At 40.7% G+C, this 13216-nt stretch overlaps 1 protein-coding gene across 3 annotated transcripts in view; it reads right to left on the reverse strand.

Annotated features, from left to right (window-relative positions):
* The window catches only part of GAD1 (glutamate decarboxylase 1), a 178203-nt gene that overhangs the window by 104187 nt on the left and 60800 nt on the right, over window positions 1–13216 (reverse strand). For all 3 annotated transcript variants that reach the window (XM_082261329.1, XM_082261327.1, XM_082261328.1), the window contains one exon: window positions 9864–9926. In XM_082261329.1, the coding sequence (XP_082117455.1) occupies window positions 9864–9926 (63 nt within the window). The remainder of the gene's footprint in view (window positions 1–9863; window positions 9927–13216) is intronic.

The following is a 13216-nucleotide window of genomic DNA, read 5'->3' on the forward strand; positions in this document are numbered from 1 at the left end:
GTGCTATCAAGGCTGTCCGGTCTAAAAAGCAATGTAACTGAAGCAGTAATGAAACCTCGCTGTATAGAGCTACAAGAATGAAATCAATAAAGCTTTTTATAACTAGTTCACTTGCCTGGGCCAAAGCTGTAGAGTTAGGTCTTCTTCAATAGATTACCTAGATGATAAGGAGGCAGGATAGGGGTAGTAATGTAATAAAATGCTTACCCCAAAGTTGTAGAAAGCAAGTTCTCTGGTTTTCTAGTCTTTGGTTACATGTCCTGGGGGTGCAACATCATGTCCATATAACATGGTTTCCTATGGGTCACGTTTACATCTGTGCATTTTATGGAAAAGGCCAGGGACTTTTTTCTGGTTTTTGGTGCCATAGACTTCAATGGATCAAAAATGTATATTGAAAAATGCAAAATGCACCTGGAGTGTGAATACTGCAACCTGCATAGGAGTGAACCAGGCCTAAAAGGAAATAAAGACTCTGCTGTTCCGAACTCCCACAATGCAGAGCTACTCAGGGGGTCACTTGTCCTAGCCTGCTTGCTTCAGAACACATGCAGGAGTTAATTTTTATAGAGCTGAAGCATTTGATGGTTTTACCACCCTTAGCTTGCCTTCCCAATTCTCAGGCAGTTTGTTAATGTGGACCCAAATCTGTAACCTAAAGCTAAACTTCGGGGAAAAAAATTTTAATTAAAATATATTTCTCAATAGCCACAAAAGATACATATCCACTCTGTGCATCAAATGTCAAATTGTACAATGTAAAAGTAGCAGTGACATCATCACTGTGCTTTACAAAGCCTGTGCAGGGTGCAGAGCTGTAGGAGGGACTCAACAGGCTCCACCCACTACAGTCTGCCTGCAGAAAACTACAGAAGGGGGCGGAGACAAGACCAATTGCTCTGCACAAGCAGAGAGAGCAGGGATGACCGGTCTTTATTACAGGAAGCTCCTGCACAGAGGCAAAGTTTCACACTGGATTAGTGCACAGAGCTGGAAGAAATAAACAAAGCACACCAATATTCCAGTAAAAATACAAATTACTTTTGTATATAGGCAAGATTTGCTTACTCCGGAGTTCAGCCTAAAGTGTGCTCTGAGCCCCCAATTTGTCACTCTGCATCAACCTCAGTGTGGTATGAGAAAATATTTCATAAGGTTAGGTTATCAGTGGATTACAGAGCTTACTCTGGGAGGAACCAAATCACAGAAACTTCTTGTTAACAACACTTTTCTTGTTTCAATAAAAAAGAGAATTAAACCCACCCTACTAAATTTTCATATATGTTTTAATAGGTGTCATTTCATTAATTGTTTTCAATTTTTTTCAATCCAAACCTTTCATTAAAATAATATCCTATAATCTTGCCATGAAGGTTCTTGGGCACTTCTTGTTATGGGTGGCAACTGTCACCCTAATTGTATTCCTGCATTGTCACCTTGTCAAAGGTTAAATGTCACCAAATTAAGGGCTGGTTCACACTGGTGCGATGCGGGAATCCTTGCCAATCCAGGTGCGGGTTCCCATATTGCACCTGAATCACTGACAGGGGAAGAGGGTGCACACTGCCCTCTGCAAACCACTGTGGGTGTCAATACAAAGGTAATGACACCCCCAGATCGGTTCGCAGATTGCAGTGTGAACTGTGAATTTGGATAGGAATCGGATGCATAGGTGTGAACACCTATGTGATCTGATTCTGGTGCGGACAAAAAAAAGGTCCTGCACGAGTTCGGTTTGAATGCATTGCGAATTCAGCCATACAGTTTGTATGGCTAAATTCGCATGGCACAGACTTTGCATGTAATCTGCACAGCATTGCGGCATCACACCAATATGAACAGCCCTAAATGTCATCCAGTTAGGATTTAGATCTTTGTTAACATACTAGGCAGTTACTCAGATGTTATAAGTAGAATTGTATGTAAGAATGATGTGATCATTCTATATACTAAAAACTAGAAGTGTGTAAGAATCTTTATTACAGGAGCACAGTGAGAATGCTCCCGCATCCCCATGGGACGATCACACTGTCATATGGGCTTATGAGTACTTGCAGTGTGCACAGAGCCGGGACAAGGTCATTGAGTACCCAGGGCAAAGATGCCAAACTGCGCCTCCCCATTCCCTTAGGGTTAGGGTCAGGATGCCCCCATCCCTGCAATAAACCATTGACCCCAAGGCAGCAGCTTCTCCTGCCCACCCCTTGTCCCGGCCCTGAGTGTGCAGCATAACTAAAATCAGCACATTCTTCTTCAACTCCTCCTAAGGAGAGGAGGGAGTACCTGCTATTATTGCCCCCCATGTGGACTAAGGATCTGTCTGTCTCTGTATAATATCAGTAAAAATCCGTCAAATCTACAAAAAATGTAATAAATATGATTTATAAATTGTATGATTATTAGCATGCTGAACCAATCTGAATATATGTATTCAAACAGAAAAAAACTGCTGGATTTACCTTAAAGAGGAGCTCCAGTGCCCCCCCCAAAAAATTAAAAGTCAGTAGCTACAAATACTGTCACTGCTAACTTGTAATAAAAGGGCACTTAACTCTCCTGGGACCCAACCATGTCGGCACCCGAGCCAATTCTTCAATCGGCTTCAAGTGCCGGTGCCAGGAATTGGGTGTTAAAACCAGGTACCCACACCCCCCCAAAGAAGTGCCAAATGTGGTAGTGGGGGGGGGGGGGGAAGCAAACAAGCGGAGCTTCCTCTTTTGGGTGGAGCTCTACTTTAAGGTTCAGTTCACACCATGCCTGCACAGGATTTGCACAGGAAAACACATGCATTTCTGTTCGGTGCAATTTCAACCCTATTCGTTTTAAATGGGCTGAAATCGCACCACACGGTAATGCATACACTACTATAAGACCAGCACTGCTTGCATTGTATTTTTGTACCATGCAATCCGGTGCGGGTATAGACTGCATTAGCAACTTGCGTTTTGGGTGTGGTTACCTAATTTTTGACAACCCTCTGCAGACTGCAAATGGACTGTGCTTTGAATGCGATGTGAATTCCTATGCGGGCATGGTGTGAACTGGCAGGACATACTAAGCATTGGATGAGCGACCCTGAAAACTCTAGAATGCTGAACTGCGAGAGACTGCATGAGTAAGGATTAAAGTTTAGCTTGTTTATAAGTTTTCGGGGCTGCGCATGAATGCTCGGCACATCATGTCATCCGCATAGTGCACATTAATGTATTGTGGATGCTGTCATTTATTTATTTATTGTATAATATACAGGTACTTATATAGCACTCAAGAAACTTACAGTGTAAGGTCCCTAACTCACATTCATACAAACACATACTAGGGCCAGTTTAGACAGGAGCCAGTTAACCTATCAGCATGTCTTTGTAGTTTGGGAGGAAACCAGTGTACCCGGAGGAAACCCACGCAGGCTCAGGGGGAACATGCAGAATCCATGCAGGTAGCGCCATGGTTGGGATTTGAACCGACAGTGAACTAACCTTTTAAATTCAGTTTCTGGCTCTAAATCTGTGACAGTAGCTGTCTACTATTGCAGTGTCTCACCAGCTCATACCATTAATGAGTGTAGCAATAACCACTTGCCTACTGGGCACTTAAACCCCCTTCCTGCCCAGGCCAATTTTCAGCTTTCAGCGCTGTCGCACTTTGAATGACAATTGCGCGGTCATGCTACACTATACCCACATGAAATGTTTATCATTTTTTTCACACAAATAGAGCTTTCTTTTGGTGGTATTTAATCACCACTGGGGTTTTTATTTTTTGTTAAACAAACAAAAAAAGGCCGAACATTTTGGAAAAAAACAACAAAAAAAAAAAACAGTTTTCATATTTTCTTATAAAATTTTGCAAACAGGTCATTTTTCTCCTTCATTGATGTGCGCTGATGAGGCGGCACTGATGGGCACTGATAGGCTACTCTGATAGGCACTGACAAGGGGGACTGATGGTCACTGATAACGCAGCACTGGTGGGCACTGATAGCTGGCATTAATAGGTTGCACTGATAAGTGGCACTGATAAGTGGCACCGATGGGTGGCACCCATGGGCACTAATGGGCGGCACTGAAGGGCATTGATGGGTGGCACTGAATGGCACTAATAGGTTGCACTAATAGGTGGCACTGATGGGCACTAATAGGTGGCAATGATGGGCACTGAAGGGTGGCACTGATGGGCACTTATAGGCACTGGTAGGTGACACTGGTAGGCAGCACTGATGATGAGGCACTGATTGGCAGCACTGATCAGCACTCATGTGTGGCACAGGCGGGCATTGATAGGTGACACTGGTGGGCACTGATAGGCGGCACTGATTTGCACTGGTAGGTGGCACTGGTGGACACAGATGATGTAGCAGTGGCTATCTCTATTCAGAACCGATGTCCCTTTGACAGAAGCCGGGGATCAGCTTTTTTTTTTCTTGAGGGGAAAAAAGCTGATTACCGACTCTGTTTAAATCACGTGATTAGCTGTCATTGGCAGACAGCTGATCATGTGGTAAGGGGTCAGGATCGTGGACTTGCTGATCACAGAGTGAGCCGCGTGCACCCCACAGAGGTTGCACAGGCAGCTCCAGCAGAGGAGGGCGTAGATCGACGCCCTCCTGCAATTTAGGTCCTCGCTGTAGCCGTCTTTCGCTGTAGCGCGGGCAGGAAGAGGTTAATGGGTCAGTCCCCAAAAAGTTATATTTTAGTTGTGGAATAAGTGGAGCCTGGTGGATTGAGTCACCCCCTGACTTTTTGGGTTTAATTTACTGAAGGGAAATAGAAAGTGCAATTTGCAAGTTGCACTCTGCAAGAGCAGTTGCTCCAGAACTTAGTAAATGAGAAGAAGCTCTGCTGACTTCCATCATCCAATAATGTGGAAGCAAGAATTATGTTTCTTCTTCATTTTCCTAGCACGTGATTGATTTTTCTTTACAACGTGAAGCTTTACCTCATTTACTAAGCTCTGGAGCAACTGCACTTTGCAAAGTGCACAGTCTAATTGCCTTTAGTAAATCAACTCCTTAATGTCTTGAAAACTCCAACTGTAAAATTCTGTGGCATTATTTAAAACTTTGTTCCCGTCAACCCTGGAATTCCTAGGATTTATTAAGTAATAATAGTGTAGCAATAACCACTTTCCCACTGGGCACTTAAACCCACAGTACATATGTAGAACTGGGAACTCAAGCTTAGATATGTCAACACCCAAAAAGTCCCAGAGAGATACAAGAAAATCATTAACTTTACAGAGTTACGCTAATAAAAAAGAAATAAAAAATGTCCACAAGTGATGTGATAATTATTCTTGGTGTATTTCTCCACCATCCACTACCTTGACACATGATCCATGTATTAATACCACCACCAAAGTCTGGAAAGCTGAAAAGCTCGCTTACCAGCTCACATGGACCTCACCACTACAGGAGGTCACTAGCCCTTGCGACTATATACCCAGCCAGGGCCTTTAGCGATTCCACCATTGGTGCACCACTCTTCCTTGGCAGTGACCACAAGACTATAGGAGGTCAGAACAAGCACTATGGTATATCATAAAGGGGATTATTCCATGCCTCTGCCTTTAATGGATACTCAGACTCCACCACTCCTTCATAAGCATTTGATGACATTTGGACTGTGTTTATATCTCACAGGAGAGTTGCTGCTCGTTATATTTGTTCATGATTTTATGCATTAGCACGTTTTTCTCACAATCCTTTCAGATAGAAGAAAATGTTGGTTTGTTTAACACTCCTGAATCTACTAAAAATTTAAAATACCAGTTTTGAGTGGACTGACTCTTTATTACACCGGGGCTGCACCCAGCAATGGGTGTGTCCTCCCACAACACATGGGTTAGAGCAGTGTTTCTCAACCTTTTTTTAGTCAAGGCACCCTTTAAAATTATGGACAGTCTTGAGGCACCCTATTCTAAAATGTAAAAAACTATACCGATAGTTTTACGTAATGCAGCAACATCCACACGTAGGACACCCAACATTAGAGGTGACACTTTTGCACACTGGAACTGACTAGTATTCCAATGTTTCTCTTCTCCCTCCATTTCTCTCCATCAGTCAGCTAATGTCATCCCAGAGCTGAGGGAGAGGGGCAGAGGAGGGTCAAACAAGAATGCTGTGGAGGTAACAGACATCCTCCTTATCAACTGATGACATAATTGGGTGTTAGGATGCCAGCATCTACAAAGTCGTAATGGTACATAATGGAAATCTGTGTATTTGTGTACCTAAAAGGCAGGTTTCATCCACCTGCTGGCTTGTTTACAATGTTTGATGAATTTTAAGGGCCGGTTCACACTATTGCGATCACAAACATTGAATATGATTCGGAGCGCACTGCTCCTAAAATCACATGCGATGTCTGTGCCGGTGCGAATTCAGCCATACAGTTTGTATGGCTCAATTCACACCGCAATCGCAGTGAACATGCACAGGACCTTTTTTTTTGGTCCGCAGCAGAATTGGATCGCATGGTGGTTCACACCAGTGCGATCTGATTTCTGTGCGAACTGTCAGATCGCACTGCGATATGCAATCTGATCTGGGGGCGTCATTAACTTTGAATTGCCACCCCAGCGTATCGCATATGGCAGTGTGAACTGCCTGTGCTGCGGATGCGATGCGAAAACACACAGTATATTCGCAGTGTTCCCGCATTGCAATAGTGTGAACCAGCACTTAGGCTTTTTTTTACCAGGGCACCCCTGGAGAAGCCTCAAGGCACCCCAGGGTGCTTGGTCACCCTGGTTTAAAGGTTGAAAAAGCCTGGGTTAGAGCAGCTGCAGACAGGTGCACTGATGCCTTGCTGTACCAGCTCAATTTGCTTTAGTAAATTACAAAGAGACAGACAGACACCCCCCCCCCCCCCACCCACCTCCCTCTCCGCTCCAGACACAGTGATAGCATTTAGTCGCAAAATGGCCCATTAAATCCATCCCAGATTCTATTTATAGAGCACATCCACCTTTAGTATATTCACTCCTTGCAGGAAATCTATGGCACATTTACATCCCCAATCCTTATCCTCTTGGAGCAGAACAGTATATGAATGCTGTGTTTGCCAGATAATATTTATCTCTGGCTTGTAAGGCTTTTTAGTGATATGCTAAAAAAAAAAAAAAAAAAAAAAAAAAACAAACAAAAAAAAAAAAAAGATAACAATTGATTGAGGCAACAGAATATACAAGCAGATATGAGAATGTGAAAGGAGGAAATATCTGGATGGGAATGGGTTCAGGGGGTCTTATGGAAAGGCTATGGAAAGGCTATCTCTCCCAAGCAGGTCTGACTGCTGCCTCTCTAATGTGTTTGTCATTAATCTTTCTTCCCTGGGGATCGCTGTTTTGTAGTGAGATAAGCTGGAGAAATTTTCAGCACTCCATGATCGGACAGCTCCCATGGCTGCCACAATCCCACTGGACTCTCCGAGCCATTCTCAGCGATAACCTATGCCAAGTCCCAGATTGCTGCACCACGCCTGCATTACACGGATGATTAGCACCACATAATTAAGTGTCATAATGAAGTGCTGTTGGATCTCCATCAACGGATACGGTCATCTTTAAATGTCACTCCTCGATTAAAAGAGAGAAAAGAAAAAGAAAAAAAAATCTATATTATATATATATATATATATATATATATATATATATATATATATGTATATATAAATACATAATTGAAAACAAAAAAACTACCAACAAAAAAATAATATTTATATATATATATATGTGTGTGTATATATATATATATATATATATATGTATATATATACATATATGTATATATATATATATATATATATATATATATATATATATATATATATATATAAATATATATATGTTTTTTGGTTGTTTTTTTGTTTTAAATTTAAAAATATATATATATATATACACACACACACCCACATAGATTTTATATTCGTTTAATTGTGACATTTTTTTCACATAAGTTAATACCTACTGTACATTGCAACATTTGCTATTACTACAATACATTAAATAGATTATTAGAAAACGTATTTGATTTATATTTATTCATTCACATCAACAGTAAATATTAATCAGTTAATAAAGTTCAATTAAGAATTAATTAATGAATAAAGCTTTAGCACAAGGAAAAATGGTATTTATTTAAGCCATGTGACTGTACGTTAGGATGAAAACGACTATCAATGTATTACAAAAATAAAATAAATCATTAGCCTTAGGTTGAAAAAAAACTGTCGCTTTATTAGAAAAAAAAAGAATACAGCTGCTTGTCCTGGTGTGTTAGCTGCGTGAATTAAGACTTTAGTCTTCTAAAAACTGTTACTTTTTTTTCTAACATATGGCTAAACTGAGCAAAATGTGTGCAGAACGAACTGAAGGTTGCCAGAATAATTTGCGAAAGTGAAACAGACCGATGAGTTTTAAGCTGTCAATTGTAATGAAGAATCTGGATGTAAAGAAGCACATTTCATTTAGATGCTCGATTTAAATAGATTGAGTATGCATTTAAAAAGTTTCAAAATAAATCATTTTTAAATTGGGTGAAAACCATTTAAAAGAAGCACAAAATTTGAACTTCTGGTCATAGCAATCATATCCTATTTCATGGGAAAATAAAACGAAATAAGAATTCGAATTGGTCATTGTGCTCTGTTCTCCTTCTAATTATACACTGTTTACTGATCCACAACTGGGTATTTTTTCAGATGCCTATTTCGGATTTGCAAAACCTTTCTGTGAAAAACTTAATAAATACTATGAAAAGAACTGGTCACTGTTGGCACTGGGCAACAATTCAACTTGTGTAATTTATTTCCTCTATAAATCTTCCCTTGCTGGCTGTGTTATACAACAATGGCTTAATGACTGATCATTTTGCATGATCTAAAAAGATAGGTATAATAAAGAATCTCAATATATCTAGTATCATTTAGATATATAATACAACATATACAATGCAATGGGGTTGATTTACTAAAGCTGGAGAGTACAACATCTGGTGCAGCTGTGCATGGTAGCCAATCAGCTTCTAACTTCAGCTTGTTCAATTAAGTTTTGACAATAAAACCTGGAAGCCGATTGGTTTCTATGCACTAGTAAATCGAACCCAATATATCTTTGTATCACTTAGTACCACATAAATATAAAATCCATGTTCAGTAGACTGCAGCTTGGATTTGTGGAAAATAAAGTCAATAAAAAGTCAGGCTGTTGCCTATTGCAACCAATCAGGTTTCTTCATCATGTAACCTACACTAGAGGAATGAAACAGGGGATTTGACTATGAGTAATTGGAACCCCCTTTCTAAGAGCTGGCCAAAGAGCAGCCTTGAGCACTAATGGGCAATCGTAGTTTTGTTTGCCCCTTTGTGATTTACTATTCAGGCTGAAATTAAATAATTTGCATTAGGCCACAAGACATAAGTAAGACACAAGACATTTCCTACAGAAAATGATTTGTAACAAAAAATAAATAACAAAAAAACTTGGACATGACAGAACAATTTAATGCCAATTTATAAGCGAAAAACAAATCTAAACCCCTTTGTCTGAGATCATATTTCATCCGTACGTAATGGCACCGCTAGCACATTCTTTTTACCTCCACCAGAGGGCGCTCAGACCTTACTGGTTCGCTCCTGACAATGCTGGTCGGTAAGTTTAAATCGGATAATATATTAATGAATGTGATTTATTACAATAAATGAGATGATGTAATGGCTCGGCCCAGACTTTATTTATGTCTCATCGCACAAATCATTATTTTACCTGCTTTCACTTTTTAATAGACATGACCCTGTGTAATTTATTAGGCAGGTTAAGTTTTACACATCAGGCTGTCAAAAAAGAAAACAATGAGCACCTACCGCAGATCTTTAGTCCCAGCTTTTTCGTACACCCCTGAGCCACCCCACACCAGGAGTCATAAGCTGCAAACAAAATACAATGTATAAGACATCACTCAATACAAGACTGACAGCTCTGTCATATACATTTCTTCTTCAATGGTGTCACTGTCCAAGGAAATATTTCGGTGCAAAAAGACTGGAGCTGAAATGTTTGGTGGTAGGACATAACTCAGCACTTGCTAACTGGGAGTTTATGAAGGACTTGTTGTGGAACTACAAATTCCAGCATAGTCTGCTAGTTATCCTGTGATATCAATCCGCTGAGGGATATACAATTTCCATTACTTACCCTCCCTGTTTTCCTTTTCCCACCTACCAGTTCTTCCTCATCTCTCCCTCCCCTCTCTCCTGATCCCCCTGCTTCCTTTCTGCCCCCTCCCAACTTCTCCCCCCCCCCCCCTCTCTCTCTCTCTCCACTTCTTCTTTTTATTCCTTTCTTTCTTCTTCCCCTCTCTCCTTCTCCTCCAACTGCCCCCTTTCTCTATGCCCCCCCTCCACTTTTTCTTTCTCTCTGTCTCTCCCCTTCTTCCCCTACCTCTGCTTTATTCTGAACACCACCTCTCCCTCTCCCTCTCCCTCTCCCTCTCTCTCTCTCTTTCTTTCTTCTCTTACCTATCTGTCTCTCCCTCCTTCCTCCTCTTCCACCCTCCCCTCCCACCAGCGCTATCTTTCTCTCTTTTAACATTTTTTTTACTTTACTTCCCTTTCCTCCCTTTCTTTCACATTTTCCCTTTCTTCCTTTTTTGTTTACCCCCCCCCCTTTCCTTTCTCTCTTTTAATTTTTACTTAGAGTCTTTCTCCCTTTCTTCCTCCTCTGCCTCTCTTTCTTCTTCTCCTTCCTCTGATTCCTTTTTCTCCCCTTCTTTTTTGTCTCTGTCCTCCCCCATTTATGTGCCCCCCCATCCCCCCGCCAATTCCTCTTTTTCATCTCTCTCTCCTTCTCCCTCTCACTGTTTCTGTCTCAGTATCTTTTTTCCTTTCTTCCTTCCTTTTGTTTTGTTTTTTTTTTTTAACCTCCCTTTCCTTTCTCTCTTTATTTATTCCACATATTATATTTCTTTATCGCACTTCCCCATCTTTTTTTTTTCTTGTCTGCCTCCTTCTCCTCTGTCTGATTTCTCCCTCATTTTCTTCTCCAATTCCTTATAGTTGTTAAATTTTCCTTTCTTTCCAACTCTTCCTTTCCTTATCTCTCCTTGTTTCACTTTTCCCTATTTCTGCCTCACTCCCCTTCTTTATTTTCCTCTCTTTCCTCTACCCCCTCCCTCTCTCTCTTTCTTTCTCTTTCTTCTCCCATGCACCCCATTATTCTCTCTCTCTCTCTTCTCGTTTGTCTTCTTTCATTTTCCTTCTTTCTCATCCTTTTCGCTTCCTCTCTGCCCTCACACCTTCCTCTCACTCCCCATTTATCGTCTTCTCTCACCTCTTTCATTCTCCTCTGGACCCACAACAGTATTTCTTTCTTTCTTCTTTCTCTTTCTTTCTTTCTTTCTTTCTTTCTTTCTTTCTTTCTTTCTTTCTTTCTTTCTTTCTTTCTTTCTTTCTTTCTTTCTTTCTTTCTTTCTTTCTTTCTTTCTTTCTTTCTTTCTTTCTTTCTTTCTTTCCTTCCTTCCTACTCTTCTGTCCTCCCAGCGCTACCTTTCTCTCTTTTTCCCATTCTTTACCTTTACCTCCTTCCTTCCTTCCTTCCTTCCTTCCTTCCTTCCTTCCTTCCTTCCTTCCTTCCTTCCTTCCTTCCTTCCTTCCTTCCTTCCTTCCTTCCTTCCTTCCTTCCTTCCTTCCTTCCTTCCTGCCTTCTCTCTCTGCAATTTTTCTCTTCTCTCTCCTTCTGTGAATCAGTCTTGGATTGGCATACTTTATAACTGCCCCCCCCCCCCCAGAGGGTATCACTCCATGATGTTGGTGATTGGTGTATGGTCAGCCCTGGTGTACAGGATGCCACTTCTTGGCACTAACTTGGTTTTCTATAGAAGAAGATTGGCAGTCTATACAGGAGCCCAGACACACCATATCCAGATCAGTGGGTGGAATCCTCTCCCAGCTGTGTCTGGGCTGATATGGATTCCTTGGTTCAGCTCCAGCGCTAACCTGCCATGAAATGGGGGTCAGCCGGAATTCATTGTCTGGTGAACAGCATTGACTAAGTGATCGCCCAGAGAGGCTTCACTGCACACTGACACCGGCAAGAAATGCTCAGATTACCACCAAATATATGTGCAATTCTTAAAAGGCCGACCAGGTGCCCTATACCTCTCTGTGGTCAAAGCCATAGGCCGCCAACCTGGCCATTGAGGGGTTAATGTACCCCAAATTTATGAAGACTCATCCATCAGACGCAAATCACCCTATAACTTATAAAGCTCCGAAAATCGTTTTCTCTCTACCAGTGTATTATTGACCATATCATCTATTACTGGATGTTTCATAGATTTTTTTTAAATAAGAACAGAGTATATCACCATCCACATTCCAAATATCCCCTTATATAGGTGTGAAATGATCAGAACTATCCGAAACATCTATCAGTAATAGCAATCTGAACAATGATAAATTATCAATCATTTTTCATATAGGAAATGTATTAGAGAGATATTACATATAACGAAAAATAGATAGATAGATAGATAGATAGATAGATAGATAGATAGATAGATAGATAGATAGATAGATAGATAGATAGATAGATAGAGAGAGAGAGAGATAACATACATACATACATACTACATACATAGACTACATGGAACAAAAGATAGATAGATACAATAGATACATACAGGTCCCTCTCAAAAAATTAGCATATTGTGATAAAGTTCATTATTTTCTGTAATATACTGATAAACATTAGACTTTCATATATTTTAGATTCATTACACACAACTGAAGTAGTGCAAGCCTTTTATTGTTTTAATATTGATGATTTTGGCATACAGCTCATGAAAAAACAAAATTCCTATCTAAAAAAATTAGCATATTTCACCCGACCAATGACCAATAAAAAAAAAAAACGTGTTTTTAATACAAAAAAAGTCAACCTTCAAAAAATTATGTTCAGTTATGCACTCAATACTTGGGCGGGAATCTTTTTGCAGAAATGACTGCTTCAATGCGGCGTGGCATGGAGGCAATCAGCCTGTGGCACTGCTGAGGTGTTATGGAGGCCCAGGATGCTTGGATAGCGGCCTTGAGCTCATCCAGAGTGTTGGGTCTTGCGTCTCTCAACTTTCTCTTCACAACATCCCACAGATTCTCTATGGGGTTCAGGTCAGGAGAGTTGGCAGGCCAATTGAGCACAGTAATACCATGGTCAGTAA

This window comes from Pelophylax lessonae (genome assembly GCF_965119305.1).
Source record: "Pelophylax lessonae genome assembly, chromosome: 6".
NCBI classification, from domain to species: domain Eukaryota; kingdom Metazoa; phylum Chordata; class Amphibia; order Anura; family Ranidae; genus Pelophylax; species Pelophylax lessonae.